Here is a 26,472-nt window from a genome sequence, read left to right on the forward strand (position 1 = left end):
TTGTAAAAATAATGGTGGGTTCATTACATTTCCCATTTCAACTTTCATGTTACTTTGGAACACACATATATGCAATAAAATACAGTTACTTAAAGTTATATTCCTCTCCCGTACCATAAGTATACTTTTCTGGTAAACTGTAATCTGCCTTGTCATATCCGGCAACATCCACTTCTTCATTACTAGGACCTTCTCTGAAATGGAAAGCAGCTGGTAGAAGAGCCCCTTCATTTATACACTGAAATATTTGAACTATGGAAGTGCAGTGTTGCACTACAAAATATATAAAATAACCTAATTGTTTTCAATGTTTAAAACTAATTATTGTGTTCTTTAAACTTATTAATATACATACATTATCCTTACAGATTATGCTGATATGATAATGTCGAGAAAAAATAAAATAGGTAAAGCATATTAAACACATAATATCAATATTGGTACTGTGAATTTACTACGGGAACATATAACAACTTGTTTTGTTATGGTTTTATTGATTTTAATGTGTATTCGTGTATTAAAATGTGTATTCAAAATAAGGATGTTAGTATTAAATTTGAAAATATATAATATGTTTATCAAAAACTGTAATTGTAATCAAAAGTTATCCTCGCTTTAGTTTTTTAGCCTAGCATAGCTAAACTAAAAGCGACATGCAGAACCTATCATAAAAATGTTATTTTTAAATTGACAGATTACAATAATTAGTTATTGACAAAATTTCTGCAGAATTTACTAAAGTCTATACTTTTATTATAAAGAGGAAAGGCTTGATTTTTTGTTTGTTTGAAATGAATAGGCTCCGAAACTACTGGACTTATTTCAAAAATTCTTTCACCGTTGGCAAGGTACACTATTCCCGAGTGACATAGGCTGTTTCATTTTCAAAAAAATTAGGGATGCATACTAAAACTTGAATAATCTTCCTTCAATCGTGTGCGCTGCGAAAACTATTAATGATAGAACAAAATGATGTATTACAATTTTTCAGGACACATCACTATCTATAAAAAATGTCGCGACAGCATGTCTCTTTCTTTTATAGTTACGTCACAATAAGCGTCCTTTTATTGTTTTTTTTATTTATTAAAATACCACCGCTAGAAAAGGCTCTTTATTCGTACCTAGGTCTATTGATCCTTATCAAAATAATTACCAACGTTTCACATAAGCTACAATTTAATGGCATAACCACCAAAAAAGCATGGTGGATTGGTGTTCTCCTGCCCTTTCTCTTGTATAGTTTACTACTATGTAATATAACAAAAATCTTAGCCACAGCAACTCTTGGCCGAGTCTACTAGTTATGATATATCTACCTTAACTCCTCGTGATCTTTTTTCTTTGGGTTTCCCCGGTGTTCACGTTCTTCTTCGTCACGTTCTGGTTCACGTTCTTCTTCGTCACTTTCTGGTTCACGATAAGCTTCAACTTAAAAATGAGGGACCATTAAAAACCAAGTAGAGTTCAGAAAATGTTCAACATTTATAAATATATGGTAATATTTTTAAACTACCTTTCTTCTCGTTTTGGTGGCTGTGAGCTCCTGCATGACCGTCGTCGTCATGTCCAAAGGAATCCTGTTTCTGAAACTCGAAATTGTCTCCAGCCTTCTTGTGATAAGAGTCAAAATGCTGGTAACCCTTTTTGCCACCTCCGGTTTTCTTTCTCGAGTACCCGATTTCACCATCTCCTTCGTTCTCGTAAGATTTATGATAATCTTCCGGCTGATAATAGTAATGTTTATTTTAAACAAAGTTGAACATAAAACTACTTAATTAAGAAATGAAGCGCCCTAAACAGTTGCTATACCTAGAAAGTCCCAAATATAACTAAATCAATGTTTTTGGCGTGCCTTGGAAGGTTTTTTACGTATCTCAAAGCAACTTCACTTTTTTGTACTACAACTTGACAATCAACGTTTGCTAGTTTACTTTCTAATAAAAAATATTCCTCAGTTTGATTGACTCTCAAATTTTGTTATTTTAAATTAAATTAACTTTAATTAGAACTGATTTTCTAATACTATATGAACAAAGATAGTCTAACTTTATGCTAGATCGTATAAATGATTTTGCAAGACAATTCTTTACTATTAAAGTATCTATAATTAATTATACATAATTATACATAGGATTTTCTTTCGGTTGTAGTCACTTCTTACCGCAGGTGACCTAGCAGGCCTGATATATGAGCCTAGAGACATAGTATCGTCTGCCACCATAAGGTCCTGTAGAGTTGCAGCCTGAGACGCTACTGCCATCTGTATCAAACCTATTACTAACAGTTTAAAAGCCATGGTTCTGAAAAAAGAGTATTTACGATTAGAATATCGTGGTCATTGATGCGGTTACAGTTAGTAGGTAAAAAGTTGTTGAAATAAGTCAAAGACCTTTTTTGACATTGTTTTCAAATATAGAAAATTTCTTAAAATAAATGTGAAATAATTATTGTAATCAAGTTAGTGTATTTTTAAAATCATTAAAATTTTCTTCAGATTCGTTAAGAAATATGTCGTTTACTCAATTACCAAACGACATTTTCGTTATTTACAAATGTTACGTACTAATTATGATAAGAATAATTTTACTTACAAAAAAATTGTTCCGTCGCAAACTTCCAACTAGCCTATACATAAATTAAACTCAGTTTTATATAACAAAATGATTGCAAATAAATTGTGTTTCCCAACCACCGTTGACTTTATTCTTGCAAAGTAGACAGCTCTCTAAAGTATGCAATAATAAGTAAAAACTTATCTCAAATCAAGCTATGTTGGTTTTTGTAAAAAAATCACATACAAAGCATCTGTTCTGAAACTTAAGGCAACAACTAAAGGTTTTCTATGGTTGCTTTAATTTTACGTCAACCGTATTTACGAAGCAAATCTTTAGATTAGTAATTTAATAACCAACTTTATATATCTGTCAACATTATATAGAACATTATATTATGTATATTCACGGTCTCGAGAAGTGCCTGGCAATCTACTAAACCGATTTTGATGAAACTTGAAACGTTGGGATACACTTGATTTAAATAAAAAAATCCTAACCAAGCACGAATGCTATAGAGATATAACATGTGCTCAGAAGCAGTAAACGATCATATCGACTTCCAACATACAGATCAGGTTTTTTGAAGTCTGGAAAACTTAAACAGTGGCCTTACACGACACGAACTCATAGATCAAATATTTGTATGTAGATTGAAGAACACGAGAGTCTGCTGTAGACAGCTGGAACGTACCACGTATTCGTTTAGTAATACACAAATACTTTTCGAATGTGACATTGTCAAAAATCATTCGCTTGAAAAGCCTGTAATTTAGGTTATCTGAAAAATATTAAAATAAAAAAAACTTTAAAAAATTTTAATACAGCCGTCAACCAGCAATCGACAATATGTTATGACTTTCGTAATGGAAATGCGGTGTAGACAGTGATTTGGTTACGTCGCACGTCGTTGGAGCTGGCCGGTCCGGTCTTCCCCTCATTCAGAGTTTCTCTTGGAATAAACTCCTTGATAGCATTTGGATGTACTTCATAGGCAAACTCCCATTCTTTTTGAAGTTTCAGATCCTGAAGGCTTTTCTCTCTAACAAAAAATAGTATTTAATCCAATAGTAAGTATGTATTTAATCGCATGGGTTTCATTTAATGTGAAAAACCATCTTTAGACGCGCATAGTGCTATAACCGGATTAAAGTTATGTATTATTATAAAATTACAATTATTTAACATAATTTTAAATTTAACCGACGTTTCGCGTGCTTTACAGCGTGCATGGTCACGGTGACTGACAAAAAGTGTATCCAACACCTTTTGTCTTCAGTCACAGGTGTTGGATGTCAAAAGAGTATCACAGCTGTAGAAAAAGTTGCATTATCTGTATTTATTTCCTCGGAGTTGGTAGAGACTAAAAGATGGAGCGTTTTGGCAGAAATGGCTCACGGTGTCCTCTATATATGTCTATAGAGGACACCGTGAGCTTAAGCGTGAGTTATATAATTGTAAATTTAAAATAATACATAACTTTAAGCCGGTTAAAAAGGTTTTTCTATATAATAATTGTATTTAATCAAAATATGTAAACGACAGTGTATTTACATTGATTCTGTGGTAACGTCGAATCGCATCACGGGAAACCCTGTATCGCGTCCCCGCTGAAGCGCGTTTTTTGCCAGCAGTCGAGCTATTTCTGAAGCTTTCGGTGAGTCCGGGGGTACTATTACTACAACCTGGGAGGTTAAAAGGCCCATAAACTATATATAATTCAATAAATTTGTAATAAGAATTGTGAAACAGTGAATGATAATCGATTCTTTTGTTTTTGCTTTTCCTTTTGAAAATTGTTGTTATATAAACCCTATTTATAAAAGTAAAAAGTAAAGTAAAAAATCATTTAATCATATAGGTAACATAATGTACACTTATGACTTGTCAGTAAAGAAATACATATTAGTGCTTCTAAATTTACATTTATAGCCAGTTCTCAAATCAGGGGCGTAGACCGGAAGAGAAGAACTGGCAATAAACTCTCCGCCACTCTTTTTAATTGCCATTTTTTTTCACACAACGTTTGTAAGGAACTGCAACTACACCATGTTCCATTTATATATAACTGATTCACTTAGTTTTTTGATATGCAAAATCTAAGATTCGATTCCTATAGAAATAAAGTCACAAAATGTTTAATTCCGAACCGTTAAGCTTAACATGCTTGTTTAGAAACATGAACAATTAAACGTCTATTTCATTGATGCAGAAATATATGCGTTTGTTACGGAACTTAATGATAAAGATGCTATTTACACTATCATTGTGTGAGTTATGCTACCTAATTGACTAGACTATATAGAGAGGGTGTTCAGACCTGCATAACTGTATGCACTTGATATTTGTTGTGCAGGGCGGGTGCGCTCAAGCAATGTGCAGCGAAGAGTACTAAGCGGCGCGAGCGGGTGCAACGTATACAGCGGGCCCACGCCTTAAGAAGATTTGCGTCCCAGGGGCTTACGGCTGCGCTCAACGCTACTCCCCTCACCTGACCCCACCGCTTTGACTCCTGCTGCTCTGCTACCATTGAGTGACCTGAATGATGTTGACGGTAATTGGAAACAAGTGGGGTAAAAATAGGTAATATCACGTTAATAAAAGGTTTACGTTAACGAAAGCTAGAGTCTGGCTAACGAAAGTAGATATTAGCCAACGGTTATGAATTTAAGAAAAACAAAAATGAACGTTCATTATTAATTGAACGATATGATATAGCTGCATGGAGTCATCGCTTTTGCGTACCATTGCATCTAAACGTGCAGAAGGCAAGCCAATAATCTACTTAGATGAATCTTATGTCCACAAAACCTATAAGCCTAAAAATTGCAAGCATCCACTAGTAAAATAAAAATGAATGTCAAAGTATCAAATTGAGTTGTTCCAACTTTTCTTTTTACTTTAGGGCTGCCATGCTGATATTTTTTAAATTTGCCGCGCTTTTTCAGTATCAACTTTCATTAGCCAGACTATTCATATTTCGTGGTAAAGTTTTACAACATTTATAGGGCGTTAAATACCATGTAAATAGTTTAGTAGTTTAGTTATACCATCCTTCTAAAGATACCTAAATATTCAGATTATACCCCTAAAATCTTAATAATATTGATTGTTTGTAATAATTAACCGTGTGGGCGGGTGTATCCCTTTGCTTACCCTGAGCCAGAGTTCTTGCGACCAGGTCATCAAGAACGACATTCTGTGAATGATGAGTTGCAACACCTGGCCAGGCGGTAGCTGCGTGTTCCTTCACAAATCGCAGCACCCTCGGAGTATCAGCTGGTCGGGCGCGACGCACTCGTACACGTTCCTCTTTTAAAGTCCCCACCTATTCAGATCGAACTAAAGTGGTTAGCGCCACAACGTCGGCCATATTACAAACGTTTTTCTAGGAAATTTTGTCTCATACCCAATATTTCAGATTAATGTGAACATCTCTCAACCCGCAATAATTGGGTTTTTGAATTTGTAAAATGATGTGGTGGCATACAATTTTAAAATTTGTCAGTACCCTCACAAAGAAGATGCTTTTGCGCAGTAAAGACATTTTTCGTGAAACAATTTCCTTCGCCGTACGAGCAAGTTGTAAGGAAACCCGCAAGTCCAGTAACAGAAGACAAAAAACCACCAGACCACATGTACCTAGTAAAAGGTCCATCTTCCTCAGAAAATGTTCTAACAACCAATGATCTAACTATAAAAGTTATAATCTTAAGCGAAACTTACAGCACGTTTAGTAGAAGATGGAATTTCAGGGTTGTCAGCGTAACTTCGTGAAGCAACTACCGAAGGTCTGTAGTAAGCTGCCGTTCTAACCATAACCCTTGGAGACAGCCACTTCATCAGTTTGTATATTGTCATGTCTCAGAAAATAGAGGTTTACAGTTTAAAACGGCTCGTTTTCACCGGCGTATCATTTTGGATATTGCTAGTTGCTTTTATTTTTACAAAAAATTTAATATTATTCAAAAATAAAAATATACTATGGTGGCATATTGACGGTTGCTGTGACAGCTGTGCGATTTTACTTTTTTGTGATTCTACGTCATTGTAGTATACAGGTTCTATTATAAATAAATTTATTGATAAATAGTATTATTGATTTCTTCGTTCAGGGGCTTAGAGTATTAAGCCAGAAAGGAGTCGCCTTTACGCGCGTCCCCCTCTGTCAAAGTACGAACCCGCTGGACATACGCGTTATATAAAACTGTTTCTCGACCCTTCCGCGCCATTCCGGTATGACGCTTGTTAGTGTAAAGAGCTCCGACAAAAATGACTGGATGCAGTGTATTCGGCTGTAAAAAAAGGTCTGACACATCGAGTGTACAAAAAGACAACGTGACATTTCATCTGTAAGTATTTTCTTAAGTAATATTATCGTATATTATAAGAATACGTGAAAATCAAATAAATATTCATTGCCGAGTAATGCCGAGTCAATGTTGCCAGTTTATTGCAAAGTTCCGCACTACGACGTTTTTTGTGGCTTAATTTTTTTATTTGCATATTTTTTTTACTAACAGATGGTACTTACATAGCGATCATATTGTTCAATGACTTAAGTAAATATGCTTTACTATTGATTAGTTGTCCTGTTCGTGGATTCGCTCACAAGTACTTTGAAGGTTTACCCGACACTTCAATTTTCTTATTATACTAATGTCTTTAATTAATGAAGAAAGGACGTGAAAAATTATAAAAATTTATCACATGAATTTATTCTAATAATGGTTATTTTCCTAAGTTGGTAGTTAGCCACACCAACGCCAGTTTACGTCATTTACGTAGAGAGGGGACACATACTATTTTTTTATCGATAAATTATTGAACGAATGAACAATATAATGTAATTATGGATACATTTTTTTAGTTTGAAATAAAACAGTTTTATTATAGATTTCCAAAAGACCCTATCCGTCGACAACAATGGATAAAAGCTTGTGAAAATCACAGAACATGGCTACCCAAACGTACAAGTAAAGTTTGCTCCGATCATTTTGATACGTCATGTTTCTTGTTGCTGGCTAACAACAAAAGAAAATTAAAGGAATCAGCAACACCTACTTTGAAATTACCAAATGTAAGTTATATCTAGTTTCGATGCAAACATGTAGGGATCTGTAATAACGTATTATGTATTCCATATAGTTTTGAACATCCACTGGAGTAACTAAAAAACGATTAATTGCTTTTCCAACACCAATGTATACCTATTCTTTACTTCAATGTATACCTTAAAAAAACTTACTTTACTTCATGTTAACAAAGTATGGCGCGATTTGTTATTGAAGTGCAACTAATTTTGTAACCGTGTTTAAGATTGATAGAGACATGTTATTGGAGTGGGACGCATCGCCTTTCAGACTGAGTATCAAACACCAGTAAAAACCGGTTCAAACACAGAAACAGGGGTTCAAACTAAGCACAGGACGCGCGCGCTTCAAGTCGACTGCAATTCTACACTATCCGTGTGCAGTCACATAGATACAAAGCTCAACTTACGCCTCACGGACTGTAGTAATGTTATTTTATATGTTATTTTGTAGGCTGACTTCGAAAAACCAACCGATTGCCAACCAGCAAAAAAATGAGATTTGAGACTGAAACCTCGGCTAGTTCACCACCCCACTCATCAACTTTTCGCTCTGAGTTATCAACAAATCATGTTTCACCTACTACAAGTACTAATGTTTCTTGTTATAAATTGGACCAAGAAACACCAAGAATACGTAAATTAAGAAGAATAATAGTTCAAAAAAACAAACAAATTAAAAGACTTCAGTCGAAAACACGATATTTAAAAAAGAAAGTTGCTAGTTTAAAAGAAATACTTGATGAGTTAACCAAAAAATCTTTAATAGATAAAGAAAATAGAAGAATTTTGGAAGCCATAGGCGTGGAAGAGACCGAACTAATAAAAAGGCAAATTATAATAAGCAAAACTGGAAAATTACCCAGAGTTAAGTATTCTCCTGAATTAAGATGTTTTGCACTTACATTAAATTATTATTCACCTAAAGCCTACCGTTATGTAAGAAAAACATTCGGAACCTGTTTACCAGCGCCGCGTACATTGTCAAAATGGTACAGTACTATTAACGGTCGTCCAGGCTTCACAAAAGAGGCACTAAATGCACTGAGATTGAGAGTTGACAGTAATACTGGCAAAATCTATTGCTCTTTGATAATGGATGAAATGAAAATAAAAGAATTTACCGAATACAATTCTAGTACCCAAAGGCATTACGGATTTGATTTTATATCGGACAATTCCGATAAAGCCACTGATGCTCTAGTGTTTCTATTGGTGGGCATCAATACCACATGGAAAGTACCTATTGGGTACTTTTTAATAAAAGGTATGACTGCTAACTTAAAAGCTCGACTTGTCACAATAGCGTTCCAGCTCGTTCATGAAACTGGTGTTGAAATTAAGGCGTTGACATGTGACGGCACAAAATGTAATCTTGCCATGGCTGAAGAATTAGGCTGCTGTCTTGATCCACTAAATTTACAGACTAAAATATTAGATCCTCATACTGGACAAGAGATTTTCTTTTTTCTAGATCCGTGTCATATGTTGAAACTGGTTAGAAATGCGTTTGAGTTTTACGAATATTTTTTAACTTATCGATCTGGCCATGAAAAAAAAATAGAATGGTCATATATCACAAAGTTGCACCAACTACAAGAGGAAGAAATGTTTTATTTAGCCAACAAATTAAAAGCGAACCATCTTTATTTTAAGTCCAAAATAATGAATGTCTCATTGGCTGCCCAACTTTTCAGTCAGAGCGTAGCTGACGCATTGATTTTTTGTGCTGACATTATGAAGATGCCTTCTTTCAAAGAAGTAACTCCAACCGCTGAATTTTTAATTTTAATGAACGATATATTTGATGTCCTCGATTCAAAAACTTGGTCCAATGCGTACAAACAGGCATTAAACTCAAAAAACTATCAAAAGGCATTTAACCGATTAGATGAAGCAAAAGCTGTCATAACTAACTTATCTGTGGTTATTCCTAGGGGTAACACATTAAAAAAAGTAAATATATTAAAATCTCCAAGACACACAGGTTTTTTAGGTTTTTGCGTGTGCATTGAAAGTGCAAAAAAGTTGTTCAAAAGTTTAGTGTTAGACCAAGGCACAATACTTACGTATCTGCCCTTACATAAGATCAGCCAAGATCATATAGAATTTTTTTTTTCCAATGTTCGTAGCCATGGCGGGTATAATGATAATCCCACAGCGCGACAACTCGAAGCAATATATAAGAAACTATTGGTACACACAGAGCTAAACCGAAATGAACGAGGTACAAATTGTATTCCTTTAGAAAAAATATCAATTTTAGATTGTTCTTCAGGGATAAAAAAAATCAACGACACATCTTTGTCATTCTGTATTAATTTAGAGGCAGATAAACAATTTTCCATCACAGAGGAACAGATACTTACAGATATAGATAGCTACACATACTTATCTTCTTTCGGCGAGGAAGTAGTGAAATACATAGCGGGCTACGTGGTTTTTTCTATCATTAAAAAAATCAAATGCAGTATCTGCGTCAAGGCTCTTTTAGGCGTGCAGTGTAAAGAAAGCTTGATTTATCAAAAAAGTAGAGGTGGCTTAATGTATGCCTCAGAAGAGGTAATATCCTTATGTCGCTTTTGTGAATTCGAGATTAGAGCCACACTTACGTCGGATAAAAAAGTTGATCCTAAATACAACACTAAACGAATTGTTATTCAAACTTTAAAAAAACTTGTAGGGAAAACACTCTTTCATTCTATTGAGGAACATTATTTTGACAACGATTATGTGACGCATAACATAGAACTGGCAAAGGTTGTTATGGAAAAATATGTAAACACGAGAATCACTTACCTTTCTAAGGCGAATGCTACACGCTCGATAATTATCGTGATATTTATCGTGATATTTATCTTGTATTTTTTTAAGTATACTACACACTCGATACGGATCGCGTCAGTACGACGGTAAATTTCATTGAGTACACTCGTACATTTCGTGTTACAATATGAGTAACAATATTAAGAAAGCTTGCGTTGCCATTATTATTATTATTATTATCAGTATATGCTGATATACATCAATATCCAAGACTTTGAATTGTAAACATTTTCCGCTGCAGCACCAGATCGTTTCAAATCTGTTATTTTTTAAATTATTTTCTGTAGTTTGCCTAGTTTGCATTTGAGGTGTCCCATATGGCCGATTTACACGTATTAAGTTGACTAAAAATTTACTAAATATTAACTTAATTTTAAGTAACTTAACCCGTGTAAACAGTGAATTTAGTAAGAAGTTGCAAGTTAAAATTTAGTTGCAACTAAACAAGGTAGAATAGAATTTTGTCTATTTTTCGGTTAAGTTGGTGGGCGTGGCTAATCACTTGACACGTTTGGACAGGCAAAATTTAGTTAAATTTAAGTGAAAAGCATAAGCTGGCGGAGTCATTGCAAAGCTATGCTTTTGCTTTCGGCGCTGGAAGCTCAAAAACATATCCAAAACTATTTGTCCGATATGCGTATACAACAATTAATGAACAGTAGTAGAACCCCTTCCCCAATGAATAATAGTAGCCGTTTTACTCCTTCGCCTTCTTCAAATACGTATTACGTTGAGTCCCCAGAACCTTCACAATCATGTATTGGAGCATACAATACAGTAAATCCCCAATCAGGAAGAGAAAATCCTATAATATTTTGTTCTGTGGTCGTCCATCTTGAGCGAATAAATGAGTTTAACTAATTATTTAGTATTTTTACGTTACTTAAAATTTAGTTAAGACTTGGCAACTTAATACGTGTAAATCAGCCTATACTTATAGGTAATGTTTCTAATACAAGTATGAATTCTTTATATTATTCCGCCTCCATATATGCGCGTCCTCTTCCATCGCTGGCAGAATAAATACTGACGCGATAAATATCGAGCAGAGACTAGACGCTCGATATTTATCGACGATAATTGATACGGATCGTGGATTTTTAGATTTCTAGAAATCCAGCGATCCGTATCACGGATCGTGATACGCATGTACTACACATCGTAATTTTGGATCACGATCCAAATATCACGATAAATATCGAGCGTGTAGCATTCGCCTAAGAAAAAGGATCCAAAAAAATGTATCCGTCATATATTCACAAAACTCATTCACTTCAAAAATCAATAAAAAGTTTTGCTGGATTTGCAGATTTAAATAAAACTTATCAAAATCCGCTATTTTGTAAGTAATAATAGTGTTCTTATTATTTCATACATGAAACTAGTACCTAGTATAAAATAAAATTGTGTTTTCTTATGTCGTTTCAAATTTTTAAATTCAAAATCATCATGGGATTTCAATTACGCTATTTAAAAAAGTAGTAGCAATAAAAATAATTTTTTTTTAATGTCAAATTATTATATAGTTACATGATGTTTTCATATAAATAAATACTTTGATTGACAATGTGTTTAGAAACCCCCTGTTGTTCTTTTTAACCTCTTTGTAATAAATATTTTTTCTTAAGTACGTTGTTTTAATTGCCTATTTTATTACATTTAGGATGGAGCGTCATAGAGGAGACCAGCGCATAACTTCTTCTAAATATTTGCCGTATAGTAATGTATTGCAAATTTTCTCTAAAATATTTTAGAAATGCTATAAACACTTTAGAAATCATCGCTAACATACTCTCCTAAGGTGCAACTGTCGCAAAAACAGAAAACAGAAAGAAAAGAAGAAGAAAGAAAAGTCCAATGTACATTCAGTTGTTTGTTTAAATAAAATAAATAAAAACATGGAGCGCTAGTGTCCTTCTTGATGCACTACTTCACCTTAGTGAAAGTAAATGAAGTCATGAGGGACGGTACCCAAACCAAAGTCCGTTATTAGCTTGAGTCACGCAAGAACTTGACACTACTTATCCTTATACACACTGAAACTGACCAATTCATAGAGTTTGGGTACAGTCGCTTGTGGCGCCATTAGTTCACAATTTGCCACCGCATGTGTGAAAAAAATTTTTTTTAGAATATTTCTGCTATTGCAGAATAGAATGAACAACTGAATGATTGAATAAATAAATTTTATCGACATTCCTTATCGACATGGTGGTAGCTCTAATTATGTCGGGATTGTTGCGTATGTGTGCTGTACATGTAACGTGTAAAGATACGATTTCTTTAAATGTGTGCGTTGCGGTTACTCTTGTGTAAGCAAATTAGGTTTGTGTGCGTGTGTACAAACATTGTGCAATTTGTTTCTGTAGTAAAATTTTGTCTGTGTGAGTGCCTCGTCCCCCGCCGATGTTTTGGCAGAAAAAATAATTAGCATCGTTCGAGTGATGGCGTCTCCTTTCTGGCTTAATACTCTAAGTTCAGGGGCCTTTTTTCTGGCCTACCATACCTTTGCGAGCCTATTGACAACCAACACCTGAGATGCATCGCTTATATAGTATTAACAGACGATCGAACTTGGTACGGGCCCGACAGCGGATTCCGTACGCTCCATACCATATCCGTTCGTCTGGAGAGTTGTCTGCCGAACATTATTATTATTATTTCTGGTTCGCTCGGTCCGATGGTTTGCACATCGAATTTGGTCCGCTCCGTACCAAATCCGCGAGTCTGTACGCTCGGACCGGACAAACGCACGGCAGTCACGTTTGAAACATTCCGGAGGTAGCACGTGCGTCAGCGCATGTTCGCACTATGGCATTATTCTGGAGAGTAATTGTGACGATATACCAGTACTGAATTTCACCTCTCTAAATTCTCTTCCTGATGCAAGATATTTTAACGTTACAATAAGTCGCTCTTCAGCAGTAACAGCTTTCCTCATCACAGTATCAGTTTTCGTGATTAGAGGTTTAACCAAATTTAAGAGTTCCTCAAAGGTTTCGCTATCTAGTCGCAAGTATATACGGAAGTCTTCGCAATCGAGCGATTTGATTAACTACATGTGACTAAATTCATCACGGTTTTTTAATTATGTTTTTGCCCACTCCTTTCTTTTTTTTCGTGATATTTGTGGCGGCATTACTGTTGCCAAAACAACAATCGCAATTTTAGCGCGCTTGGATAACGTCGGAGGCATGACGTCTGAACTGAGTACACGCCACGCGGTTGCTGCGAGATCCGGCCGTGTGTTGTAAGTAGCGGATTTGGTACGCCATACCAATCCGCTATCCGGCCCGTACCAAGTTCGATCGTCTGTTAATACTATTACTCTACCATGGCGTCGAATAAACCAGCCAGTTTAGATTTCAATTTCTAGAATTCAATTTGTATGAAAATTCGTACCATGAGCTCGCGACTGAACCAAAATTTGACTGTTTTCCATTTCGTTTAATTTCGTTTAGTTTCTAAAAAGTTACTTAGTTTGGTCGCCTTGAAGAGATGGCTTCTTAATGTTGCATAAGTTGTCGTTGTATTTTATTTAATATTTTGGACGTTTAAGTGTTAATAAATAAATTATATTATTAAAAGAACTTCTTAGAATTTGAAATGTCTATGTAAAAACCTTTTCGTTGTATTTCTATCAAACCATAAACTACGTTTTTATAAAATGTAATTCCAATATGTCATTCGTGATAATATTCTATCAGAATAAAAAAATGCCTCGTTAATTCCAATTTCCATCAAAAAAATTACAAAAAATGTTAATACGGAAATGAAATAGTCAAAATGAATTGCTTTAGGTTACTTAACAATAACATTCTGCGAATGATCCCACGCCAGGTGTGCAATTTGGAGTTCAAGAGGTTCAGGAAACCCTCGCCATGCGATGTCTGTCTGTACACACCAGAGAAGAGACCAGTTCAGTATTATTATCATTTAATTCTTATACCAAAAGTGTAAATCTAATATCGATTTCAATGGTTGAGTAATCAGATAAAATTTTGCCGACGTTGGAGTAACAAAAAACTCAGAGACATCATCTAAAGACGTACCCGTGCGCCGCTGGTACCACAAAGTTCCAGCAGCTCAGTAGTAGAACGACGGACTTCGAGGTGATACGGGTGGAATTTCGTATTCTGCCTCGACGTCCGATGATGAAACTCAGGTATCAGAACAACTCATCGAACACTCTCCATGTTTTCTTTACAAAAATTGTGAAGTATTGCCTTGAATGCCATGGTCTAATTCACAGCAAGGGAGAGTGAGTCGGCAAGAGTTTTTTTTTAAATCTGATACTGCTACAGCCAAGTAATAATTCCTTCCTGGTGCATTTGTTGTTGCAATATACTCTTATTATGGGTATTCAGTTAACATTCAAGTTAATAAACGTTAGGTTGAGGTAATCTTATTGGTTGAGAGTTTGAACTTAAGCGCCGTGACAAAGTGTGCCGACCACCTGATTCAACGGTAGGAAAGTCAGGTATCCTATGACTACAACTTTGTGTTTGTTTTAGTGCTTTGACATCCGCAATGTATCAATCGAACAGGGAACCAACAAACATGGAAAATTGATACGTTCGTTCCTTTATAGCCACTATTGGCCACGCGAGCCAAGCGTCGTGGGACTCTGGATGTGTCACAACTGTAGCTATCTTGATGTCCTGACTGATAAATATTCTCTCTCTGGTTAGTTGATAATTTGGGTTAATCCATCCGATTTATACAAGACGTCTATACGTCTTTCTAGTTGGAGTCATGATTTTGGAAGTAATTTGTGTTCCTAAATTATGGCGTAATTTAGAATGATATTAACATTATTTCTATATCTAATGTAGCGTAATATAAGATTATATCAGAATCAGAATAAAAAAAACATGTATTTTTGTTACGCGACTATCAAAAAAAATAAAATCGGTTGTCTGTAAAGTCGGTTTACTGACGATAGTTGAACGTGACAACGTCACGATTCGCTCACTCAAGTAGGAGAGAGACAGATGTCGAACGCCGAAGAGCGCGGAGTCCGATTGTGCCTCTCTGTCGCTTCGCGCTCTCGCTTGCACTTCAAGCCTTAAATGGAACGCCTCAGAGCGAGGTAACGCCTCAGAGCGAGGTAACGCCGCATGAGTCATGTTTTTTCGTGCGTGCAGCCGGCTCCATCGATTTATAAGACGTTGTCACGTCAAAAATGTGTAATTTATTGAAACACTAATAATCTCTCTTACGATCGTTTTCGTGTTTACCCTTTAATTTCTTCCGATAACACTTATCTAATATATAAAATACTCGTGTCACAATGTTCGTTCCCATACTCCTCCGAAACGGCTCGACCGATTCTTATGATTTTATGCATATTCAGTAAGTCTGAGAATCGGCTAATCTATCTTTCAAGCCCTTAACTGATAAGGGCTGTCCACCTTAAAAAAAATTTTTTTTTTATTTTTTGAAAAAAAAAATTGTTTTTATTTTTTTATGATACAACTTACAAAAATATTAACCACCCTTAATTTACACCCCTATTTTTTTATAGCAGTTATTTTTATTATACTAAAACAATGTTTCTTAGAAATAATATATAATACATGGCAAAACAACGTTTGTCAGGTCAGCTAGTATCTTAATATATTTAAAATCATTACACAGGTGATCGTTTTATGGCATACGAGTACATACCACGTACTAATGAACGAAAGGTGGTTGGCGTATGTGTTGCCAACAGGGTATACCCGTGGGCTGTAGATGAATTGGAAGAATGGGCGCACTGTACGTGTGCCCGTCCGGAAAGGAACCGGATGTACTTCATAGCACATTGTCTGCGTAGTCCCAATCTTTTCAAGAAGTACGATGTGCCGTACTTGTATGACGTAAGTACATTAATTGTTAACTCCTTTAAGTTTTTGAAGTTATCATAAATAAATAATAACGTGATTTGTATTTTAACGCATATCTTTCATTCATTATTATTATTTTTTTAAGACAATTCACACCAATTGACCTAGTCCCATGCTAAGCTGGTGAAGCTTGTATTATGGGTACTAGGCAGCGGATATACATACATATTATATATAGATATATAGACATATAAATACATATTTAAACACCCAAGACCTAAGCACAACACCAAATGCTCATCACATCGATGTTCGTCTCAGCCGGGGATCGAACCCGGAACCAATGGATTCGCAGTCAGGGGTACTAACCACTAGACCAATGAGTCGAAAGTCGAGTTATGAAAGAAAGCTGTTCTTCTTCTCCAATTTGAATTATAATATATATTTTAATAATAATAAATGACGTGATGTAAGTTAATACTAATATTTTTTTAAAGCCATATAAGGAACAGGAAAATATTTTTAATAACCTGTTCTTTTTGAGCAGCTTTTTATAATGATTCTTTTCTCTTACTATATATAGATTGATTAAACCCTTTGACTTCAATAATTTTTTAACTAAACTATTGGCCAATAGACATTCTGAAAGCTTAAATATAAATAAATAATTAAATAAAAAAGGCCGCAGATTTCTGTATCTGTTTCATGATAATTTGTCAATTTAATAGACAGTGATCAGCCTCATGTCCCTGACACACGCCATCGACTTATATCTAAGGCAAGCCGGTTTCCTTACGATGTTTTCCTTTACCGTTCGATGGAATGTTAAATAAATAATATGGGATGTAAAATCAGTAAGAATCAGGTTAAACTTGAGTTGAGGTTTATATGAGAAGTCAAAAGAGAATAATTCAGGTGGAAGTGCTAGCGACATCTTCGGAGGTGGCAGCTCAAGGCGTGGGGTCTTTACTCTTACAGCGGGTTTTGCAATACGCTGAGGAAATGCGGCTCCCGCTCGTGCACGTTATCGCTGTCAGCCATTATACGTACGTATACGCGTATACGTTAGCTCTTCGTTTATTAACGTCTTCGCGTCTCATCTGGACATGCTTTATAAGCATTCACAAAATTTGCATACATTATAAACTCCAAAATTAGGAGTGAAATCAATTCAAGATTGGTAACTATGGCAGCACATATTTTTATTGCGTTTGTTGCCAGTTCTTCTCGTCCGTCCTACGCCCTGGATTTGAGAACTGGCAGTAAAATTAGAATTAGTCTTTTAAATTAGAAGCATTTCTTCTTTTACATTAACTGCCAGTTCTATTTATATAGTTTATTTCTTTTTTGACGTTCATAAGTGGCCCCATAGACTAGCGGTCTTATTAAGTGGCAGCTAGGTGAGGGGTACCGGGTTCGATTCCCGGTTCGAGGGCAAGTTTTAATTTAATTTAAATTTGTTCTCGGCCTTTGGGAGTGTTGTGCGGGTACCGTGCGAGTGCCTAAACCGTACATGGAGGGAATGGTCGAATTTTTTAAGGCAAAAAGCACGAATTATAAAAATCTTATATTTCACGCTGGCTAATGCACAAAACGTGCCAGAGCCATAAAAAAAGTGTACATTGTGTTACCTATATGAATAAATGATTTTTGACTTTTGACATCCATGAAGCCGTGAAACATGCTTTCATGTTACGACCGCAGAATGTATTTTGATCCAATAAAAATATATATATACAAGAAAAAATATCAGCAACAATATAGTATTTTTCTTATTACCTATAGAATTGTATGCCTAGTGATCATTAGCTGTATGTGATAAAATTTTACAGAGCCAAAATGTGTGAGAAGTGTGGTATGAAGCTGGAGTGGTCAATGGACTACAGCGAGTTCATTGATGACGCCGGTCAAAGGGTCTTCTTCCCGCGACGGCCACACCACAAAGTATCTGTGTTCACCATGTATTTTGACCCAAAGAAAGGTGCGCCTGTACCCTGCTTACCCCCCTTTTAGTACCATTGTTGAAAATAAACATTTTGAGGCCAATTTTTCTTTTATTTATATTGAATGCCACGTTCCCTAATGCAGTATAAATCTGTGTCTGTTAATAGTTCAGTGTTAATATTCAAGATCAGCCTATTCCTACTACTGATCCGAAAAAAATATTTTTCGCCTGCAATCGAACCAAGAACACAAAGGTTGCACGAAATGTACGTTAACCTTTAACTTATGAAAGAAATTCTAAGCCTCAGATTTACAGTCGGTACTTAGCGCTTAATGCAACTGCATTATATTATTTATATTTATATTTTGAAGCTTGCTGGGGGTAAAAATATGGATTGATTTGACATATGTGGTACCTACCGGTACCTTTAAAGAGTGAGTAATTTGTTAGTCGCAAAAGGCACTTAAATGCTATACATAGTGTACAGACTATGATTATAATAACTGTATGTACGTAGTACTTGCTCTTACAGGATCTTTGCTTATTTATTAATATATAATAATAATAAATGGTCTAACCCATCAGATATTAGGTTAAACCTAACACTATCCAACATAAACAGTAAATTAAAAAACTACTTTTATATGCATTTGTAGCGCTCATAAACAAGATTGCTATGGTTACATTAATACAAACCACACCGGTTTTCTAATGTAACATATTGTGATTATATTATATTATTTTGTAAAATAAAGAAATTTAAAAAAAAGTCTACAGTAGGTATATGTAGCTAAGCTTACTATAAACATAACAATTATGGTAAACAACAAAAATATATAAAAAAAGCCAATAAAAATATGCTACCAATTTTAAATTTTAATATGGCAGATTAGGTATCAGATAGATTCACCTTTGATTTCATTCGGGTATTTCGAAATTTAACTTCTAGAATTTAGACTGGAAAGTGGTAAACTGGACCCCGTGACAAAACAAACACAATAATAATATCACAATATCATCTAAACATATTAAGCAATCTAGGTAGAAGTAGACTGGTAGGTACAAACTTACATTGGAGGGGAAAACCAACGTCAACCACAAATAAAGACTATTCATTAGTTTCTAGATTCGCGGATAACGATTTAATTAAAAAAAGCGTATTTAGTTATGCTCTGATAGAGGATAAATAAAAATACAAATAAATAGGAACGTTTTTATGACAATATCAAAAATATAAAACCCGTTATCAAATAATACTTACAAATGTTGGCGGCTCGATACTCGTTGAAAGCACCTTTAACTTGCGACGCGAGTACAGCCGCCATTAAGGTTACCAATACAATAGTACTTAGACAATTTCTTAATTAGGTTAGAAAATACGACTGTATTTTACAAGCATTCTTTTTTAATCTGCATTTAAATACCTCATCCACATTTCACTCAGACGTAAGAGAAGTACAGTAGGGAAAGGAAATTTCCAATATTGTCGCTTAATTGAGAAGGAGACACTGCTGACCATTGTAATCAACCGACGCAACGTTTTGCTTCAAATAATAATTTATTGCAGAAATTGTGGAATGCGCGGTACCACGATCAAGGCTAGGTATCCCTGCTTATTTCTTTTGCTATTCATCTGATTATTCAGTGTGTGGCTATTTATTATAGACTCCACTTGATCAGGTTCCGTTGAGATATTTTTATCCCCAATGCGTTGAACCAGTTCAAGATTAAGCATAAATATTTTGCTTCGTGCGTCTAACACATTACAGTAACATTTGTTTAAGCAAGATCATAGTAGACAAAAATTCACTCTCGAACTTTCTGCGATAATTTATAGACAAGGCGGTTCAACCCGAAACAATTATACTTCGTTTGATAGAATGTAGGACCTGTGAGTTGTACGCCATACAAACAAGACCTTGAAAGTGGACAAAACTTTGACAATAGTATATATTGCCGAACAACATTTTTTTTAAATATAGTTCGCTTACTGTTTAGTACTAAAATCGCGACTCGGTTTTATAGACTTGTATATTCTTATGACAGGGATTCAATGTCCGTTTGGCGTCAGTCACCAGATACCTACAGTAAATTTATAGGATATAATTGAAGTTATAGAAACATTACAACAGTTTTAAGTTTAAATTAAAGTTTAATTCCAACAATTATGATCATCCAGACAAGTATTCACGAATTATTCTTTTTAAATAAACTTCAAAAACTAAACACGTTTTTCGGCTTTAACTTATTTTTATATGGTCCGAAATTGTCATTATAATGGAGAGATGATATAATGTAATGTTTACAGAATTGAAATCATCGATTTCCAAATTCTGTATTTTTGCTTCATTGGTTTAAATAAGACCTTGTAACCTACTAACAAATCAATATCCGAAATATAATATCGATTATGACATCCTTAGAAACATTGCAACCCAATTAGAACATTGCTAATAATTCAATGGCATATTATTTCTATTTAATATTGTCAATAGGTCGAAGCACGAAGCGAGGTCCTGAAGGAATACTCTGTAAAGGCAATACTGATTTCATTGGATATTACTATATCGTCAATTAGGTATAATAACGTCATCACACGACAAAACATTACAATTACAGTCACAAAAACTGAATTTGGTATTACTATTTGATGAAATACTTTAACGAATAACAAGCGCATGTTTAGTACAGGGTACAAATCACTTAAAACTAGTTTTTATATTAACTTAGTCTTTCTTAGCATAAGCCCAATGAGAGCCAGCTTCTTTGCCTCCTTTCTTGCCGTGCTGCGAGTGATGTGCATGATGTTCTTCATGTCCAGATTTACCCTTGTGACCTCGGTGATCAGCGTCTACATGTCCCTTTTTGCTGTTGGATAAAAAATAGCATTTGAGATCCTAGTACCAAGTTTTTTTACCGGAACTTATAACTCTTCTATCTATTATTTAATATAGTAGATATGTTAACGTAAAATTGTAAATACCGTTAGATTGTAATGTATCTCGCGAGATTATATAGGTGCGTACCGTTTCACAATTTGACGATATCACTTCGATAGATTATCTACCGAATAATACGTTAAATTGTAAGCAGTACGTTGAGTTCACAATTTTTCGACAGTTTACAATCTCGCAAGATAGATTACAATCTAACAGTTTTTACAATTTTACGTTGACAGATATAAGCAGATTTATTATTAGTAACTGCAACAACTACACATTATGAACAATGTTTTCAAACCTTCCAATTCCAAGGAAACCTTTTGATACATTTCTACAGAAACCTTTAAAAACAAGTATCCCATTTTCGCCACGGGGCTAAATACGTTATAATTGAATGACGCGTGAACAAATGAGACCCTTTCCCAGGTAGCAGGAACAAAAAATGCGTACCTGTATCCATTCTTGCCTTTCTCGACAAAATCGTGGCCTGCGTTCACGTGGTGGGCTTTTTTCTTGCCACTCTCGTTGGTAGCGTGTCGAGCGTTGAATTTGCCATAGCGATGATGTTCACCTCCCTTGTGGAAGTCGTCGTAGAATTTATGCTCCTTGTGGAATTCGTCTTTGTGGTACTTGTTATGGAAGCCTGTAAAAAGATTTTGCGTTTTTATCTGTTAAGGTATTTAGAGCAGCGCTTGCTTAGTGGTGAGCTATTAGGAGTAAGGTACCTGGCTTACAGGCTTTGCTGGGATTTTTCTATGAGTACAATTAATAATTTATCTTAGTTTTAAGGCGCCTTATAACTGAAAAGTCGAGGGTCGCTATTTTCCTATATATTACTAGCTGTCCGGGCATACGTCGTTTTGCCATGTATTTTTTATTATTTTATAATAAAAATAGGGGTTGACCGTAGAGGGGTGAAAATAAGGGGTTGTATGTATTTTTTAATGATGTATCATAAAAATATTTTTTTTTATCTAAAAGTAAAAAAATAATAATTTAGGGGTGGACAACGTCGAAATATAGATGTTGTCCGATTCTCAGACATACACAATATGCACACAAAATTTCATGAGAATCGGTCAAGCCGTTTTGGAGGAGTTTAACTACAAAGTACAAACACAGCGACACGAGAATTTTATATATTAGATTTATTTGAATATGATCGGTGATTTGGTTTGGAAAAACTGGTTATATAAAATAAGGCGTCACACTTGCTACTAATATCTGTACTGTCAGTATACTCTATAATCATCTATGATTGAAACGAATAAATAAATCGCTAGAAAGCGTTCCAAAATTTTTACCATAAACAATCGTAATGGGTTAGAAACTTTTCGGACTACTGATAGTAGAAGTGGAGCGCATCTTCATACTTAAAGGCTATTTATAGAAGAATCAATCAAAACTAGAAGCTAGTTAATTAATATTTTCAGTTTCCTTTTTTGCTATTAGCTATGTACGCAAGTACGCACTTTTAATAACCATGCAAATTCTTGTGCGTGCGACCTTTATATTAAAATCTGGATGCTTTATCTGCTTCTAATAATAATATGCTACATGTAATTGTATTCAGGTATTGTGAATACTAAATTGTAGTAACTTCAGCTCTAGATCACGTCTATTTTACGTGTCTGCGTAATCACGTTTTATTTCAGAACAGATCTTACAATAACGTTTTGAAATCAATCACGAATTTCACATTCAATTAATATTGCATATTAGTGCATGAGTATTGCAACCATTATAGCACGGCGCTTTTGTTAGATTTGCGGTCAAAGAGAAAGTGTAACAGGTGTTACATAATGTTATTTTGTTCCGAACTGATTGACCTCTTGGGACAAACTATTGTTTCGCGGTCTTCTAGAATTAGTGACGTAAGTTATGGTTAATTGATTTGGTATGAAAGTTTGAGAGTTAATTTAAGTTAACTTTTATGAATAATATTTGGGTTAAATGGACCAATTGTCAATAAGTTTATATGGTATGGTTACATAATATTAACCAATAAAGATTGTGTTTTGTCAAGTGTAATAAAGATATTGTAATGTCCATTGTATAGACAAAAACAACAGACTAATCTTAATAACGTTAAGTCTCCATAAACGATCATTTTGCTTATTATATACATATATATGGGGTAAAAGTTTATAAAGAAAGGCATGTCGGTATGATGAAAAAATTAAAAGGGGTTATACCCTTAGTTTTGTGTCCTTTTTTGTGTCCCTTTTTCTCGTCGAAGTGTGCCCCTCTCTGTCCAAAAGCCTCCTCTTGATGACTTCCCTTATGTCCTGCAAGGTCATGGTGCTTTTTCTTTTTACCAGCTGCTTCCTCATATTCTTTCCGGTGGTGCTCGTCAGTTTTGTGACCTTTGCCACCTTTGTCTACGTAGTGGTCTGTTTTGGAACCTTTGACAACCTAAAATAAGAGTTATTTGAAATATGAAAAATAGTTTTATCAATTGAGTTTTTTTTATTAATATTCCATTTTAGTCTCATTTATTCTATTATTATTGCAGTGAATTAAAATATTAAGTCTCAATTAAGTGTATATTTTGTATCATTATAGGCACTTATCATGTAACTCATATGCCTCGGGGATAGTTGAGAAGTTAATTATAATTTAGCCTAGACATGTATTTATGAAAGGTATTAGACAAAAACACAACAAGTGCTAATGACATTTGTATTTGTAAAACACTATTTATAGAAATTTGTTCGAAGCTTATTTATAACTGTATTAAATATTAATTATTAGTGTGTCAGGGCCTTTGAGATTTATATGAATATGTATATAATGAATAGTAAAAACATGTGTATGTACCTTGCCTCCTTGTGCGTCAAAGTGACTGGCTTCTTGCGCATGACCCGATCCTTGTTTATGGGCCGAGGCATGGGGATTGTGCTTTATTACAACGTGACCAGCAGCTGGTGCCAAGTCTTCCTGCTGTTCATAGAACACTGCACCTGCTGGCGGTTCATTGCTGAACTGTATTGGTCTGGTGTTAGCTACTGGAGATAGGTTTACAGGCGCTGAAACAACTTCTATGGGTTCAGGACTTACTCCAAACGTGAGAGGCCCTGGGTTTATTTGCGTATTTAAATGACGAGCGATCCGGGTATTTGCGGGTAAATATCTGTGGTAGTGTTCAGCACTAGCCGCTAACATTTCCTGATAAGATGGAGCTGGGAAGGATCCTTCTTCAAACGGTTCATAGACTTCATATTGATGAATTGGTACCGGAGCTCGCTTAGACCTCTCGTGTCCACGCTTCACTCGAATATGTTCCTCATATGGACCTTCGACGTCACGCTTGTCGATGTGATAATCATTATAATCTTCTACGTCTTCTTCCTCTACCCAAGGTTCGGAATCTGCCAACGCGAAGGAAAGTAACGAGATCGCGAAAATGCAGATTGCCCGCATTTTCGTAGGCCTTTCACTAGAATGTCTCGAGAGCGGGTGACACGTCTTTATAGCTCGGGCAGGGTAAACACACTGTGTGCACTTGACGGTTGGCGGCGATCGGCGCACGCGCAGCTTAACTCGCTATCGGAACTATGAAGTGTAGAAAGCGTCTAACCCGATGCAAATTGGTTTTGTTTACGCGGTTAACCGAATTTAATAAACAATGACCGTGAATTGTTAGGCGTAAGATTTACAAATCTCGGTGTATATTTAATTAAATCCACCGCCTTCATCATTTCAATTTCGATTGATTTCTATTTAATTTCGATGATATTTTATTGCAAAAAGTTCCGTAACTTGGCTTTAAGCCTTGGCCGATATTTTTGATTGTCCAATAAATAATAATTATTTCGTTTTATGTACTCAACGTCCAAAATTATATTGATAGAGATTGAGATAGCTGATTGTTAATTCCATATGTAAACCCACATTGATAAAAATATAGTCAGATATTAATTAGTCCCGGCTAGATTTAGTATTAAAATTTTAACTATTTTTTACTACGTTTATCCTAGATAAGCAATTTAACTATGGAAGAGTTACACTGTCGTATTCATGGTAAATGTCTTAAAAGGACAAAACCATTTGAACTAGTGATTTAGTGTTAGTGCACGTCAGTACTAAATACACAGTGAGTGAAAGAAAAAAAATATAACACAAGAACAGAGTGTCTTCCCTTTAATAGAGACTGTAAGTAGTGTTATTGGACACTTTCTTATGTAAAAATCCTTATTAGTAAATTAGGTTAGACTTAAAATACTTATTAGTCTTAAGTTTGGCTAGATTGTAATGTGCCCTGATGTCTTAGTAAAGACACATGTATATAAATATTTTTTTTTACCATGAACCTAAAATAAGAAGTATTTAATTAATAAATCGATATCACTTATCATCTTATTGCTTATTGAAGTATTGTAATATTTAAATTCTCTCTCCCGAATTTACCAATGAAAAGGCGTAATTACATACTGTGAGGGATTATGACATTACACAGAAACGTACTTCCATAATAGCATCATCACTGTCGACTAATTGCCAGTTAAACCTAATCCAAGTACAATCTTTTGCAGTATTATAAATTTTGAGTAATTTGAGCGACTTTCTACGTCGTGATAACTGCACTTTCTATTGTCATAATTCTAAACATAGGTATGAATACATTTCTTAAATTTAATTAATGCAATGTGATTAATCGTGAATACCAAAATGGATTAATTACAATTTTAGTAGCGGTTGCGCGGTTCATGTCGAAAAGGGAAAACATATATGTGTTTTATATAACACTTATAAACGTATATTATGTTACAAAGATATAAATCTTTCCGTGGAAGTGAATTCGGTTGTCGGTGGATTGTATGTAGGCCTTGTAAATGAAAAATATATCTACTCTCATATTCTTAGGGCACTTAATTAAATTGTTACGGCGACCCTAATTTTGTATTAATACTTATTTATATATATTACTTTACTTCATTTATATATTGCACGCCGTTAGCCTAAAATGGACGCCCCCAAGCAAGGGACCTTTGGAAGCATTATTAGCCTATTAGTTATAACAGTACCAGTTTTGAGGTATTATTGTAAGAAGTGAAAGAGCAGTGTCACCACTAGACAATAGTGACCCTCCACATTATGGTGCACGTTTTAACCCCGAATGTGCACCAATTGCTTGTGGATTTATTTTTCTATACCTGCTTTGGTCTTGCCTATTTATATTTACATATCCATAGGCCTGGAACAGAAAAGCAAAGAATAGCAAAAGCATGGAGTGAACTAGAAGAGGCCTTTACCCTACATGGGGTTTCAATAACATAGTTTT

The 26,472-nt window shown here is 34.9% G+C and overlaps 4 protein-coding genes and 1 long non-coding RNA gene across 6 annotated transcripts; 2 read left to right on the forward strand and 3 right to left on the reverse strand.

Moving 5' to 3' along the window:
* Position 1: 1 nt before the first annotated feature.
* On the reverse strand, positions 2-2,509 carry LOC125059422. Its single transcript, XM_047663843.1, has 4 exons — positions 2,165-2,509; positions 1,517-1,727; positions 1,320-1,431; positions 2-194 (listed from the first exon to the last, which is right to left on the reverse strand). Exons 1-4 carry the CDS (start codon positions 2,297-2,299, stop codon positions 86-88), a joined length of 567 nt encoding a protein of 188 aa, XP_047519799.1. The 5' UTR covers positions 2,300-2,509; the 3' UTR covers positions 2-85.
* Positions 2,510-3,359: 850 nt separating this feature from the next.
* On the reverse strand, positions 3,360-6,591 carry LOC125059420. Its single transcript, XM_047663839.1, has 5 exons — positions 6,282-6,591; positions 5,712-5,883; positions 4,876-5,093; positions 4,110-4,240; positions 3,360-3,597 (listed from the first exon to the last, which is right to left on the reverse strand). Exons 1-5 carry the CDS (start codon positions 6,414-6,416, stop codon positions 3,408-3,410), a joined length of 846 nt encoding a protein of 281 aa, XP_047519795.1. The 5' UTR covers positions 6,417-6,591; the 3' UTR covers positions 3,360-3,407.
* LOC125059421 lies at positions 4,997-18,347 on the forward strand. 2 transcript variants are annotated; one of them, XM_047663841.1, is made up of 5 exons: positions 4,997-5,109; positions 14,988-15,159; positions 16,114-16,334; positions 17,217-17,347; positions 18,134-18,347. In XM_047663841.1, exons 1-5 carry the CDS (start codon positions 5,098-5,100, stop codon positions 18,312-18,314), a joined length of 717 nt encoding a protein of 238 aa, XP_047519797.1. In that variant the 5' UTR covers positions 4,997-5,097; the 3' UTR covers positions 18,315-18,347. The 2 variants fall into 2 exon arrangements, with proteins under 2 accessions (XP_047519797.1, XP_047519796.1); XM_047663840.1 differs by lacking the exon at positions 4,997-5,109 and adding an exon at positions 13,971-14,391.
* LOC125059425 lies at positions 6,673-8,800 on the forward strand. The gene is made up of 3 exons (XR_007118664.1): positions 6,673-6,907; positions 7,452-7,635; positions 8,102-8,800. It is a non-coding gene; the product is annotated as an uncharacterized LOC125059425 (long non-coding RNA).
* A 1,343-nt stretch (positions 18,348-19,690) lies between the features above and the next one.
* Positions 19,691-24,712, reverse strand: LOC125059364 (histidine-rich glycoprotein-like). Its single transcript, XM_047663760.1, has 4 exons — positions 24,009-24,712; positions 23,384-23,603; positions 21,639-21,831; positions 19,691-21,114 (listed from the first exon to the last, which is right to left on the reverse strand). Exons 1-4 carry the CDS (start codon positions 24,609-24,611, stop codon positions 20,973-20,975), a joined length of 1,158 nt encoding a protein of 385 aa, XP_047519716.1. The 5' UTR covers positions 24,612-24,712; the 3' UTR covers positions 19,691-20,972.
* Positions 24,713-26,472: the final 1,760 nt, after the last annotated feature.

Source organism: Pieris napi, chromosome 19, assembly GCF_905475465.1.
Source record: "Pieris napi chromosome 19, ilPieNapi1.2, whole genome shotgun sequence".
NCBI classification, from domain to species: domain Eukaryota; kingdom Metazoa; phylum Arthropoda; class Insecta; order Lepidoptera; family Pieridae; genus Pieris; species Pieris napi.

Coding starts and splice junctions, on each gene's coding strand:
- LOC125059421 (XM_047663840.1), top strand. CDS start 14,260: ATGAATTGCTTTAGGTTACTTAACAATAACATTCTGCGAATGATCCCA. Junction 14,392..14,987: donor ACACACCAGAGAAGAGACCA/GTTCAGTATTAT, acceptor TGTTTGTTTTAG/TGCTTTGACATCCGCAATGT. Junction 15,160..16,113: donor TGATAAATATTCTCTCTCTG/GTTAGTTGATAA, acceptor ATCATTACACAG/GTGATCGTTTTATGGCATAC.
- LOC125059364 (XM_047663760.1), bottom strand. CDS start 24,611: ATGCGGGCAATCTGCATTTTCGCGATCTCGTTACTTTCCTTCGCGTTG. Junction 23,604..24,008: donor TTGACGCACAAGGAGGCAAG/GTACATACACAT, acceptor CTCTTATTTTAG/GTTGTCAAAGGTTCCAAAAC. Junction 21,115..21,638: donor AAAGGCAAGAATGGATACAG/GTACGCATTTTT, acceptor TTTATCCAACAG/CAAAAAGGGACATGTAGACG.
- LOC125059420 (XM_047663839.1), bottom strand. CDS start 6,416: ATGACAATATACAAACTGATGAAGTGGCTGTCTCCAAGGGTTATGGTT. Junction 5,094..5,711: donor CGCAAGAACTCTGGCTCAGG/GTAAGCAAAGGG, acceptor AACATCATTCAG/GTCACTCAATGGTAGCAGAG. Junction 4,241..4,875: donor AAGTGCATACAGTTATGCAG/GTCTGAACACCC, acceptor TTAACCTCCCAG/GTTGTAGTAATAGTACCCCC.
- LOC125059422 (XM_047663843.1), bottom strand. CDS start 2,299: ATGGCTTTTAAACTGTTAGTAATAGGTTTGATACAGATGGCAGTAGCG. Junction 1,728..2,164: donor GGCCTGCTAGGTCACCTGCG/GTAAGAAGTGAC, acceptor TACTATTATCAG/CCGGAAGATTATCATAAATC. Junction 195..1,319: donor AAAGATCACGAGGAGTTAAG/GTAGATATATCA, acceptor TTTCCATTTCAG/AGAAGGTCCTAGTAATGAAG.